Here is a 14,801-nt window from a genome sequence, read left to right as displayed (position 1 = left end):
TAAAGGTAGTGATATAGTAATCCTGGCCATGATATATTGAACATTAAATACAATATAATACTTGTTTCAAATTGCATATTAAAAGCATCTAGCTTAGTGCCTATTATATAGCAGACATTCAGTTTTTAAAAAGCTAATATTTTCTGTGTTGTCTTCTTCCACTGAGCAAGAATCATGCCTTATTTTTATGATAGTGTGGTAGATCGTCAATAAACAGTTGTTGAATTTGAATTTATTTACTGTGATTTGATGAAATGTTGGGAGGGTCTTATAACATTCCCTGCCAACTTGACTGTAGTTCCTTTGGGATTTAAAGGTTTTGAGTTTCCTATTAAAGTAGATACCCCTGGAGAGAGATAATACCTTGCTATGTTATCAAGAACTATCCTGTGGGAATTAGTTGTTTATCAGCTAATTTCTAATCTGCAAAAGATCTTGCAGGATGAGACTGGGTGGAGAAGAAAGGGGAGAGGAAGAGATCTGAGCGCATAGTATCATGGGGAACAAAATCGCCGTTTCCCATTTGCCGCAGAATTGTTGACTCTCTTTCCTAATTTGTAATGAACATCACACCACCTAATATGCAGGGGCAACATTTGGTAGTCTTGGCTGTAGAGCCACAGGATTAGACCATGTAAAAGTAAGTCATTTCTATTCCTTGAAGGTCTGAATTAGTTACCACTTTGTGATGTTACTAGCGTGATTGCAGACTCACTCCCTGTATAGACAGTTAATAGTTTTATATTTAGTACTGAGAGAGTGGATATTCTAGACATAGTTCCTGATTTTGGCCAACTGTCTTGTAAACAGATGTCAGCTATCACCTACCCAATGAACTGCCCAAAGGATTGCTGAGCACAAGATCAGATGATAGACCTAAAAGCACTGAAAAGGCTACACAAATGCAAAGTGTTTCATTCCAGAGTCTAATACAGTAAGTCTCCTACGTTCAAACAAGTTCCTTTCCCAGAGCACATTCCTAAGTCCAGTTTGTTCATCAGTCCAACAGTTACCTTAGGTACCCAACTAACACATTCAGTTATCTGGCACAGAACTGCACTAGGTTTATAATACTTGTCATACAAATAATACATAGAAAACACAAAAACTAAACTATTTTAAATCTTGCAGTACAGTACCTTGAAAAGTACAGGAATACAGTACAACAGCTGGCATACAAGGCACATTCGTTTGTTTGAAAGTTCATAACTTGAAGGTTTGTATGTAGAGGACTTACTATACATGACTTTGGAAAACTCGTTTAACTTCCTAGGCCTTGGTTTCCTTATCTCTAAAATGAAAAACTTGGTAAAAGATATTTCCAATACTTCTATCAGTTCTAAAATTCTGGGATACTCTATTCTGTCTTGCCTTTTAACCGATGTCCCTTGCTTCCATGCGATCTTAGCACATCAGCCATAGTTATTCTATTAAAGCTTGTCAGTCACTATGATTTCTTCCCCAGAACCCTCCACTGACCCTTTGTTTCATCCTGTTAAATCTGGTGGTCCATAACGCCGTGCATGGTCTGTACTTCTCCCTGCCTTGCCTTTATGACCTTATCTCCCGTTTTCCCCCTCTCAGTTCCCCTCCAGCTTTTCCTTTGAACATCTCAGGTGTGTTTCGGGCTCTCACACTGAAAGTTTCAGCTTCTAGAATTCAGAGACCGCAGCATTATCAAGTCCCTCATCTCCCAAGTTTCTACTCATGTCACTCGGTTTTAAATTTGCACCTGCCTCTGCACTGCCTCCTGCTTACTCCTTTACCCAGTCCCGTTATTTTTTCTCAAAGTATGTATCTCCTTCCAGTGTACAAAATGTGTACTTTATTATAATGTTTATCGTCTGACTCCATCTTAGACTGTAAGCTCTATTCACCCTTGTTTCCCAAGCACCTTTCATAGTACTTGCCCCATTAAATATTTGTTAAACATGTGGATGGGCTGTGCAGTGTGGTGAATACTAATCTCATTTTTAGCTGATATAAGCCTCAGTTGACTCATTTATGAAGTGCTGGTTTTTTATCTCTTATCTTTTTTTAAAAGGTTTTCCTCAGATATTTGATAGTCCTTGGATGTCTGCTCATGTTTTAAACATCTTTGGGATGGAACATTCACTGATTGGAAGCTGAGTGCATCAGCAGAGCATATTATAGTGAACTTCACAGTGAGACGGTTATTAAGTTGGCAAACCCTAAATTTCAATATCTCTAGGTCTTTCCTCATGAGTTTACCAGATTCCTTAGAAAAACCTCTTCTAATCCTCCTGCAAGGTAAGGACTACTGCCAGCTTTCTTTGTCCAAGTGAAAAAAGAGGATTGGGGCCTCGGCCTTCAGCAATCAGTATGCTTAAGTCCACATTTAACCCCGTTATATTAGATGTTCCTTGTGCCCTCCCCTATGCCTGAAGTACTCTAGTCCCCAGATTCTCTCTTTGACTCTTTCCAGAGAATAAATCTCTAGGCTTCTTAGTTGGGGAGGGTATCTGAGTGAGAAGATGGACTAAGGATATAATTGTTTCTGAAACAATTTGCAACCAGCCTTATTTAGACTAAATCACCAGGCTACCACCTACCCACTCCCAGCTTGAGTTTATCTGGCTCCACCAGTTCCTGAGCTCTTGGAGATAAACTTCTGTGATGGTGATAGGTATAGTTGAAAGTTTTCTCTATTGCAGGATTAGTAGTCATCATTCTTATGTTGATTTAGTGTGTTTCAGTACTTTGCTTTCTATATTCCAGAATGTTAACTGTTGTCTCCTCCTCTTCCCTTCCTTTTGAGTTTATCTTTTAGAAAATCCTTCAGTGTAGTTTTAATGTGTTTTTGTCTACTATATTTATTATAGCTATTTTCTTCTCTGTCATTTGCATTTTTAAAAAAATATTTATTTATTTACTGCCTGCATCAGGTCTTAGTTGTGGCACCTGGTATCTTTCTTTGTGGGCATGTTGGCTTTAGGTTGCGTGGGTTCAGTAGTTGGGACTTGCGGGCTTAGTTGCCCTGCAGCATATGGGATCTTAGTTTCCTGACTAGGGACTGAACTTGTGTCCGCTGCATTGGAAGATGAATTCTCAGCCATTGAACCACCAGGGAAGTTCCTATCTTTTGTTTTTAATTGACATTTTATTTGAGATAATTATTTAGAGTCACATGTAGTTAAATAATACAAAGATTTCCTTGTACACTTTACCCATTTTCCTCCAGTAGTAACATTTTGCAAAACTATAGTATAATATCAACCAAGATAATGACATTGATACAGTCCACCAGTCTTGCTCACATTTGTTTGATTTTGCTTGTTTCTGTGCAATCTTATTGCATGTGTAGGTTTATTTATCTACCACTATCAAGATTCTGACTTAGTCTACCACCACAGTCAGCGTAATCCTCTCAAGATTCATCAGGGTTGTTGTGTGTATCAGTACTTCATTCCTTTTTATTGCTGAGTTTCTGTGGTATGGGTGTGTGTGTGCCACAGTTTAACCAGTCACCTGTTGAAGGACATTTGGACTGTTGCCCGTGCTGTGCTGTGCTTAGTTGCTCAGTCATGTCCGACTCTGTGACCGAATGGACTGCAACCTGCCAGGCTCCTCTGTTCATGGGAATTCTCCAGGCAAGAATACTGGAGTAAGTTGCCATGCCCTCCTCCAGGGGATCTTCCCAATCCAGGGATCGAACCCAGGTCTCCCGCATTGCAGGTGGATTCTTTGCCAACTGAGCCACCAGGGAAGCCCTGGACTGTTTCCAGTTTGGGGTTTCAATGGGAAAAATTGCGGTGAATGTTCATATACAGGCATTTGCAAACATAAGTTTTTATTTCTTTGGGATAAATGCCCAATAGTGCAATTGCTAGGTCATATGGTAATTGTATGTTTAATGTTTTAAGAAACTGCCGAGTTATTTTTTCCAGAGTGGCTGAACCACTTCACATTCTTACCAGCAATGGATGAGAGATCCTTTTTTTTTCCCCCCACATCCTTGTCAGTATTAGCAGTGTTTTTACTGTAGTCATTCTGATAAGTGTGTAGTAATGTTTCATTGTGATTTTAATTTGCATTTCCCTAGTAACTAACAATATTGAAGATTTTTTGTGTACTTGTTTGTCATCACATAACCTCTTCAGTGAAATGTCTCTGAATGTCTTCTGCCTTCAGTCAGGGTCAGTGATTCCTCCCACTTTATTTTTCTTTGTCGAGATTGTTTTAGTTATTTATATGGAAAGGCCAGTGCCTTAGTTTATCTGTATCTACAGAGAACCTTGGTAGGATTTTGATAAAAATTATGCTAAGGGGAGAATTGACATCTATCATTTTTTTGTTTACTTATACATGTTTTTTATTTAATGAAAATTTATATTTTATGAAATCTGAAAAGTGGGTTTTTTTTTTTTAATGACTCCTGAATTTCGTATCTAATTTAAAAAGGACTTCCTCATCCAAGGTTATAACAATATTAACCTGTTTTTTTTTTCCTTTAAGTTTTTTAAACCATCCAGTATTTATTTAGGTATCCTGTGAGAATCTAATATTGTGTGTTTTAAAATCCAGTTGGAGAGTCATTTGCTCTCATTATTTACTGATTATTATTCATTGATTCGAGATGCCATCTTTATCATAATCTGAGTTATTATATGTATTTGGTCTGTTTCTGGGCTGTCTTAGTCAGTCTAGTCATCTATTACATTATCATACCTCACTTTTCATAATCTTTTGTAGGCCTGTGAGACAACTACTGTCTAGGAGGAGGCACAGCATGATAGTTAAGAATTTAACATGGAGGTTCAACTTGCCAAGTGGAATGCTATTGATATTTCTACCTTTACTAGCTAAACGACTTAGTATGAGTCATTGAAATTCTCTAGACCTTAGTATTATCTGTAAAATGAGGTTTATGATATGATATACATTAGTAGATTATTGTAAAGAGTAAAAGCATTAATATATGTAAAGGTCTTTTAATGTATAACAGAGCCATGTAAGAGTTAGACTATTGTAACAGGAAAAAGTTGTGCTAATAGTCTTTTCAGATTAGCTTTCAAAATGTTTTTTATTCTTCCTCAAATCCAATTCAGCTATTGATGGAATTACATTGACTTTATAAATTTAGTTTGAGGGAGAAACAGTCTTTATAATAATGTAATAAGCCATTGCATTATCGTTATACATTATTTGTTTACCACCCAAGAACATGGCATAATCTCTTCATTTATTCAAGTTTAGAGTCTTGTGTCAGTTCTGGCTTAATTGATAGAGAGAATATTTTTTGTTCTCTTCCAATCTAAAACATGAAAAGAGAAATATTAGAACCTATGTAAGCTTCACAAGTATAACATTGCCTTTCTTTTCCTCTAGAATAGCAATGCTGGAGAAATGTGATACCATAGACGACATCATTAGGTGCTCTGTAGGTGTTTGTACCTATGTTGGTAGTTTAAACACATTTTCTCAGTGTTGTCTCACATTTCTTTGCCCTAAAGTGCATGAGTATTTTAGCAAATAAAGAAGAAAAACTCAAAGAATGGTAACCTTTGGAATGATAATAAAACGCAGAATATATGTGAAAAAATATATGTGTATATACATGTGAATATTGAATGAATATATGGAAATGAAATATACAAATATAATTGATACCTTTGAATTTGGCCATTGGAATTTTCCTAAGTGAGAGCCCCCTGCCCACCCAGGTCCCTGCTTTAGGAGAGAATGCCTGTATATTCAACCCCTATCTTCTTTCCTCTCCTCAGTCTTTCTTATCATCTGCGTACAAACTCTAGCTATATTCTTTACATTTTAGATTATTCATTTTTAGAAGAGAAACTGCTTTTGATTGTGTGTAAATGAAATACTTGAAACCCAATTCCCAGTCTGCATGTATCAGATTAACTGCTTCAAGAAAACAGCAAATTAAAAAAAAAAAAGAAGGTACCAAGTAGAGTGAAAGACTCTTTAATTCCAGTGAGGGCTGTGGGAGATGTCATGTACACAAGTAGTTAAACCATGCTTGTTCCTGTTTTTCTGATTTTTCTCCCCGAATTCTTTAGGTTTGATAAGTGCTTATATTTATACTAGGAAGTGGTGGACTAGGGATAAACAACAATACAGCTGTATATTTGGATAAGAAGTTTTGAGTTGAAGGACAGATCAGTAAAGATACCAATCATGATGCACCAATATATACTCTTCTTTCTGTATATTTGAAGTTTTTAACAACATTTGGGAGTACAACAATATATGTAAGTATATAGAGGTAATAATTATCAATCATATAGAATAATATATAACTAAAAAAAACCATGTTATTATACATAGAAAAAATGCACTAGTTGTAAGTTTACAGCTTACAGATTGACAAATATACAGTTCAATGAATTTTCTCAATTTGAACACACTCATGTAACTAGCTTGGAGATCAAGCAACAGAACATTACTAGCCCCTGGAAACTTCCCTTGTGCTGTTTTCTAGTCATAAGTCCTCTAAGGCTAACCACTATTCTGACTTCAAACAGCATACATTAATTTTGCCTATTTAAAATTTTTTTTTAGTTGAAGTGTATTTGATGTACAATGTTACCACATAGTGAATGACAATTTTTGAAGGTTATGCTCCATTTTTAGTTATTATAAAATACTGGCTGTATTCCTTCGGTTGCACAATATATCTTTGTCACTTATTTATTTTATGCATAGTAATTTGTACCTCTTAATCCCCTGCCCATATCTTACTCCCTCCTCTCTACTCCTCTTCACTAATAACCACTGTTCTCTATGTATGTCAATCTGTTTCTTTTTTATTATATTCACTAGTTCTTTTTATTTTTTAGATTCCACGTGTAAGTGATACTGTACAGTATTTGTCTCTCTGGCTTATTTCACTTAGTGTAACACACTCCAATCCATATATGTTGTTGCAAATAGTAAAACTTTATTTCTTCTTAGTATTAATAGTAGTCCTGTGTGTGTGTGTGTGTGTGTGTGTGTGTGTGTGTGTGTGTGTATGTATTTATACACCTCATCTTTGTCTGTTCATCTCTTAAGGGACACTTAGGTTGCTTCCATATCTTGGCTATTGTAAATAATGCTGCTATAAACATTGGGATGTGTGTATCTTTTCAAGCTAATGTTTTCATTTTTTTCAGATGTGTACCCGGGAGTTGAATTGCTGGTTCATATGGTAGTTCTTTTTCTAAGATTTTTTTCATGTGGACCATTTTTAAAGTCTTTATTGAATTTCTTATAATAGTGCTCTGTTATGTTTTTGGCCACGAGGCATGTGAGCCTTAAGTTTCCTGACCAGGGATTGAACCCATACCCACTGGACTGCTAGGGAGGTCCCTCTGGGAGTTCTATTTATAGTTTTTTTGAGAAACCTCCATATTGTTTTCCACAGTGGCTATACCAATTTACATTCCCACCTACAATGTATTTTTATATAAATGGGGAGTCATGCCTTTTTTTTTTTTTTTGACATGTAGGGTCTTAGTTTCCTGACCAGGAATTGAACCTGGCCCTCCTGCAGTGGAAGTGCAAAGCCTCAACAACAGGACTGCCAGGGAAATCCAGGGGTCATACACTTTGGAACCTATCAAAGTCATATACGTTATTGCATGTAGTTGTAGTTTATTCACTTTGATTGATCCATAGTAGTCCATTGTGATAATAAACCACGATTTATTAGCAATTCTATTGTTGAATATTTGAGCATTTACACTTTTCAGGATGGGCTTCCCAGGTGGCTCAGTGGTAAAAAAAAAAAAAAAAAAATCCACCTGCCAATGCAGGAGAAGCAGGTTCAATTCCTTGGTTGGACATATTCCCTGGAGAAGGGAATGGCAACCCACTCCAGTATTCTTGTCTGGGAAATCCCATGGACAGAGGAGCCTGGAGGGCTGTAGTCCATAGGGTTGCAAAAGAGTCAGACACGACGTAGTGACTAAACAGCAAACTTTTCAGGGTACCTCTGGCCCACTTTTTAAATATCAGGTCTATGGACATTTTCTGAAATACACTGTTGAGGAAATCTGAAATTTCTTTTTTTTTTTTTGGATCAAATCTGTATATTTTATTATATAGTTACACCCAATTGTGTTTTTGCTATATACTTTTAACTTGAGGCATCAGTAAGACCAGTACATTAGATAAATCCTGAAATTCCACCAGCTATAAGCTATTTAAATATTGCTTATACAAAGTATTTGGGATGGGGGGGAGGTGGACAAAGGCTTATTTACAAAATGGAAGTCAGATGCAGCAAACTTATGATTACCAGAGGATACAGGGGAGAAGGATACATTGGGAGATTGACACTGGCATGTACACACTACTATACATAAAACAGATAAGAGTAGGAAATGGCAACCCACTCCAGTATTCTTGCCTGGAGAATCCCATGGACAGAGGAGACTGGCTGGCTACAGTCCGTGGGTTTGCAGATAGTTGGACACAACTGAAGCAACTTAGCATAAAACTAAAAAACTGTATATTACAGGGAACTCTACTCAATACTCTGTAATGGTCTATATGACAAAAGAATGAGTGGATATCTATGTATAACTCATTCACTTTGCTATATACCTGAAACTAACACAACATTGTAAATCAACTACACTCCAATAAAAATATAAAAAAGTCTTAAAGGAAAGCCAGCACTATATAAACAGCATACACTTAAATAAAGATGAATGTTTAACATACAGAGTAATGTTTTTTATTCACTGATAAGCTAAAGGTCCATTTCAAGATGTTTCTTTTGTATGCTTAATAAGTTTTATTAGCAAGCAAAGCCCTGTGAAGGATGGCATCATCTAGTCCTCAGACTCAGATTCATCTTCATCTTGACTAATCTGGAAGTAACGAAGCTCATAAGTCTCCTTGTCAGATGCAACCACACGAAGCCAATCACGAAGATTGTTCTTTTTAAGGTATTTTTTGGTAAGGTACTTCAAATACCTTTTAGAGAACTGCTTCTCAGAAATGACTATGATTTTATTCTTGAAGCGTTCAATGTGAACGACATTCCCAAGATTTACAGTTTTTCCATTCACTTTAACCTTCTCCCACAGAAACTGTTCAAAATTTCCCGAATCAAAAGTTCCATCTTCTACTGGATGAGTAAGATCCAAATTAAACTTCCAGGTTGACTTCTTAGGCTTCTTGTCTTTCTTCGGCACCATCTTGAAGGCTTGCTGCGCCATGAGAGAGAGCTGAAATTTCTTATTTATCAGTTCCCTACTTTAGAAGCTCCATAATAGTGAATATACACCTTTTATTTTAGAAATTTACAGTCCACATATTCTCCAAACCCATTGTTTCAGTTACCTGTAACCTCAGCTGCCTTTTGCTGTATAACAAGCACTCCAACTTAATGGCTTGAAACAACCATTATTTACTTAGCTTTTTCTTTTTTTAATTCTGAGGGTTAGCCATTTAGGCTAGGTTCTGGGCTTCCCTGGTAGCTCAGTTGGTAAAGAATCCACCTGCAATTCAGGAGACCCTGGTTTAACTTCTGGGTCGGCAAGATCTGCTGGAGAAGGGATAGGCTACCCACTCCAGTATTCTTGGGCTTCCCTTGTGGCTAAGTTGGTAAAGATTAGCCTGCAACGTGGGAGACCTGGGTTTGATCCCTGGGTTGGGAAGATCCCCTGGAGAAGGGAAAAGCTACCCACTGCAGTATTCTGGCCTGGAGAATTCCATGGACTGTATAGTCCATGGGGTCACAAGAAGTTGGACAGGACTGAGCGGCTTTCACTTTCACTTTCACTTTCTTTCTTTCTGGTGATCTGGGCCAGACTTGGCTTACCTTGGTTGGGACAACTGGGCCAGCTTCTCCATTGGTTTTATATTTTGTAGCAGGCTGTCTGGGAGTTATTCACTTGGTAGTTATCCCCCTCTCCAAGAGGAAGTGTGAGATGTGTACCAGGCCTCTTGAAAAGTGCCCAGAGAGAGAGTTGGCAGTGCTTTGCTTCCTCAGTTTCTTTTAGCCAAAGGAAATCACAGGGACAACACAGATTAAAGTGGTAAAGAAGCTGAATTCCATCTCTTGATGAGAGAATTGCAAGTGGGTGGGGTTAGGGAGGGAAATAGTTTTTTACTTTTTTTTGTTTTGCAGTCTACTGTATCCACATTTTAGCATTTGTTCTTAGGGAAATAAATCCCAGTGTTCCACCTTGACTGACATCTTTCTTGTTTTTGATATGCATTTGTATAAACTTATTTTCACCTCTGTTTAAAACAGTGTTTGGTGCAATAAGTTGAATTAGGGCTTTCTTGTGTTAGAGTGGTATTTTAATTTTATTTCTTCTCTCCCTGCTTTGCTTTTTTTTTTTTCCTGTGCTAGCCACCTCATCATTCAAGATACTTAAGAATACCTCTTCAACAAGCCTTTTCTGACTTTGTGTCCCCTACCCTGGCATCTTTCCTTTGAACATCTCATGACAGTATTTAGTAACATAACATTGTATTACATTCAGTTTTCATGTCTTTTTCTGTTATTAGACTCGAAGCGTCTTTCTGCATCTCCAGTATCTGACATGCAAGTTTTTTAAAATGATAGATGAAATCGTGAGAGAGCTGCTAGACTTTTTTATTTATCAGATCTGTCTTCTCCGCTTTTGTTTTGTTTTGGCCTTGCTGCGCGGCATACGGGGATCTTAGTTCCCTGACCAGGAATTGAGCCCAGGCCCTTGGCAGTGAGAGCATGGAATCCTAACCTCTAGACCGCCAGAGAATTCCCTGTCTTCTCCATTTTAGTACAGAATTGTTTGTCCCTATGCTTCTGTTGGGTGTAAATGCTGCTGCTTTGACTGGATGACAGTACTGATATTTAGATTTAGGTTACTAAGAAAGGTCAAATATCATCATCCATATATAAAATACTTGTTGTTACTTATTTTTGTAATACTTGTGTTATTTTGATTAAATGTAATTTTTACTTTCTCCTAAGAAACTTTATTTAGAAAGTATTATTTTATATAAATATGCATTTAATACTTTGGAAGATGAAATAATTCATACATCTAATGACATTTGTCCTTTTTTACTGCTACCAGTTATCTGAACCTCCAGCCATTGGGGGGATTTCCTCACCTTATAAGACCAGTGTCTACTGTAAAATCAAAAAATGCCACGTGCTTAACTCTACTAGCTCTGTTAGCAATAAGGGCTTGAGGCCTGACGCAGGCCTCACCAGCTGAGGACGTCACCCCTGGTGTTTTCAGTCAGCCCCTGATGCCCAGGAGTAGTGGAAGGTTGTTTACAGTGCTGGTGACAGCACCATCCAATATCCAGTTGCATCACTGGTTCACGGGTGGCAGCAGCGGTGTCCTTACCAGACTGATAGTGTGGCGCGATTTTGTAAATGGTTCTGGTTGTATAGCCTCTTCCTGTGCCTACTTGTTTTCTGAGATTTACTCTTCAGACTTTCTGGGAGTTCTGTGAGTCACCCACTTGCATCATTTGCTCAAATCAGCCACAATTAGTTTCTGTGAGCAACCATGAGAGATACAGTAAGTAGGTGAATTTTGAGAGTGGAAACCACAGTATATATCAAAGAAGCTCATCTTACCGAGAGACATAACGCATGAAATAGTAGATCTATGTTAACAGGAAATTGATAGCTTATGTAACACAGATTAGAAGTGATGTAAGGAAAGGAAAGATCAGTGGAAGGGTATGAGGAAACTGATTTATAGAGAAAGTGGGACTCAAATAGTGGGTAGAATTTGGATAGAAAGAAGAAATGTTTAGAGAGTTATAAGTCTTATACCTGTATTGTTAATTATCATCACTGAGAACTTTTGAATTATTGTCACCCCTAATTCAAACTAGGTGAAATGGGGAAGGGGATGTTAGGAATAGGAAAAGAGGGCAGTGATTATGACTATATATTAAGGAAACTAGATAAGTTTGTGCTTTCACTGTTAGCACTTCTCATGACTATATATGAGTGTTACAAGTCTCCCTATGGAAAAATATGTAGACATTTACTTTTTCAGAATTTCTTGTTTTCAAGTTCACTTAAAAGCTATAAATAAAGTTTTTTGAGGACAGGGAGATTTCACTGTTTCTTTCTCTTTCTCTGTCTCTTTCTCAAACTTTAAAAAAAAGCTGTTTGATACATGATTTATTTTCGAAGCTTATACTCCCTAAAATTACTTGATAACCAATAATCTGTTCATCAGTTATCCTAAGCCTCAGGGAGCATGTTGGAGCTTTCTCTCTCTTTATTTGGTAAATGTATATAATTTTATTGGAGTATAGTTGATTTACAATGTTCTGTTAGTCTTGGCTGTACAGCATGGTGATTCAGTTATGCATATACATATATGCATTAAAAAAAGGAATTTTTTTTGTTCTTTTTCAGATTATTTTCCCATATAAGTTATTACAGCATATTGAGTAGAGTTCTCTGTGGAACTACTGTATAGATCCTTGTTGGTTATCTATTCTGTTTATAGTTGTGTGTGTATGTTAATCCCTAGCTCCTAATTTATCCCTTCCCCTGATATCCTTCCCCCGACATTTCCTCTTTGGTAACCATAGGTTTGTTTTCAAAATCTGTGAGTCTTTTTTCATTTTGTAAATTAGTTCAATTATATCATTTAAAAAAATTAGGTTCTGCATATGTGTGAAATAATATATTTGACTTTCTCAGTCTGATTTACTTCACTTAATATGAAAATCTCTAGATCCATCCATTTACTACAAATGCCATTATTTCATTCTTTTTTATGGTTGAGTAGTATTCTGTTGTGTATGCATCACATCTTTATCCATTCCTCTGCAGATGGACATTTAGGTTGTTTCTGTGTCTTGGCTGTTATAAATATTGCTGCAATGAACATTGGGGTGCATGTAGCTTTTCAAATTATGTTTTTCTTGGGATATATGCCTAGGAGTGGGTTTGCTGGATAGTGGGTAGTTTTGTTTTTAGTTTTTTAAGGAGCCTCAATGCTGTTCTCCATAATGATTGTACCAATTTACATTCCCACCAGCATTCCCACCAGTGTAGGAGGATTCCCTTTTCTCCACATCCTCTCCAGCATTTATTGTTTATAGACATTTTGATAATGGCTATTCTGATCACTATGAGGAAGCTTACTGTAGTTTTGATTTGCATTTCTCCGATAATTTAGTGATGTTGAACAACTTACTTTTTGGCCATCTATATGTCTTTTCGGGATAAAAGTCTATTTAGATTTTCTGCTCTTTTTTTTTTTGATTTGGTGGTTTGTTTGTTTTTTGACATAGAGCTGCATGAGCTGTTTGTATTCTTTGGAGATTAAGTAAATATTAATGTATTTTATAGTTGACTTTGTCCAGATAAAAGTAAAGATTAATTGAGGCCTGTTCTTCTCCAGCAAACAGATTGCAAATGAGTATCCTTTTTCTTTGCTCCCAGGATTGTTTTGCACTTTATTGTGGCACTGATTTGTTTTATTCTATTGTAATTTTTGTTTTTGTCTGATTCCCTCCCCTCTCTTACCTCCCCCATCCCAGTCTATGAGCTATTTGATAAGGACCAGGACTCTTAGGGCAGTGGCACCCCACTCCAGTACTCTTGCCTGGAAAATCCCATGGGCGGAGGAGCCTGGTAGGCTGCAGTCCATGGGGTCGCGAAGAGTCGGACACGACTGAGCAACTTCACTTTCACTTTTCACTTTCATGCATTGGAGAAGGAAGTGGCAACCCACTCCAGTGTTCTTGCCTGGAGAATCCCAGGGACAGAGGAGCCTGGTGGGCTGCCGTCTCTGGGGTCACACAGAGTCGGACACGACTAAAGTGACGCAGCAGCAGCAGGACTCTTACTCATCTGTGTATCTCCAATGTCTGGCTTGTAATTGGGCTCTATAAAATTTTTTTTAAGATGTAATAAATTATTTCCTCTAAGTGCTCCTTGGAGTTGTGAGAAGAATTAAGATTTTTTTTAGCTCAGAGTTATCATGGACATTAGGATTGTCCAGTTGTTCTGATATGTTTGTTTTATTTTGTTTATACAAAAGCTTTAAGATACCTTGGTCAAATATGATTTGTTTTGGGGTCCTTCTTTTTCAATGATTCTTTCTTTACCTTTTAGAGCATTTTCGGATTTACATAAAAATTGATAATAGTATAGAGTTCTTATATATCCCAGATTCCTTTACTATTAACATCTTCTGTAATAATTTATATGGTATATTTATTGTTCTTATTGAAGCAGTATTAAAACATTGTTATCAACTAATTTTCTTACTTTATTCAGATTTCGTTAGTTTTTGCCAAATGTCCTTTTTCTGTTCCAGGATCCCATCCAGGAGATCACATTGCATATAGTTTTTTATGTCTCCTCCTCTAATTATTCCAGATGTGGAAATTTCTCAGATTTTCCTTGTTTTTCATGACCTTGAAAAATTTGTCAAATTTTATAGAATGCCCCTCAGCTGGTATTTATCTGATATTTTTCCTTAAGATTAGACTGGAGTTACAGATTTGGGAAAGGACCAGAGCGCTAAAGTAACATTTTCATCCCATTACTTCAAAGGTAATACTGTTTACATGATTTATCACTGTTGATGATGACCTTTTTCCCCTAGCTGAGATAGGGTTTGTCAGGTTTTTCCACTGTAAAGTTACTCCCCGTCTCCCCATTTCTGTAGTCTTTTGACCAAAGTCACCCTATATAGCACACATTTGAGTCAAAAGTCCAACTGCTGTCCCTTCTTGAGGACAGAGTAGCTACATAAATTATTTGGAATTTTTCAGCATGAGTTATTCTGTTATGCATTTTTTTCCTTTTCTGTAATGCTTTTTAATGGTGATGGAGGAAG

The 14,801-nt window shown here is 37.0% G+C and overlaps 2 protein-coding genes across 2 annotated transcripts in view; one reads left to right on the top strand and one right to left on the bottom strand.

Moving 5' to 3' along the window:
- Positions 1 to 14,801, top strand: part of ZNF609 (zinc finger protein 609) — a 201,783-nt gene that overhangs the window by 51,671 nt on the left and 135,311 nt on the right.
- Positions 8,741 to 9,206, bottom strand: LOC101907658 (large ribosomal subunit protein eL22-like). The gene has a single exon (XM_010809295.4). The coding sequence runs from the start codon at positions 9,189 to 9,191 to the stop codon at positions 8,802 to 8,804; it is 390 nt and encodes a 129-aa protein (XP_010807597.1). The 5' UTR covers positions 9,192 to 9,206; the 3' UTR covers positions 8,741 to 8,801.

The sequence above is a fragment of the Bos taurus genome, chromosome 10 (assembly GCF_002263795.3).
Source record: "Bos taurus isolate L1 Dominette 01449 registration number 42190680 breed Hereford chromosome 10, ARS-UCD2.0, whole genome shotgun sequence".
Taxonomy (NCBI): Eukaryota; Metazoa; Chordata; class Mammalia; order Artiodactyla; family Bovidae; genus Bos; species Bos taurus.
This window is presented reverse-complemented; position numbering and strand designations above follow the sequence as displayed.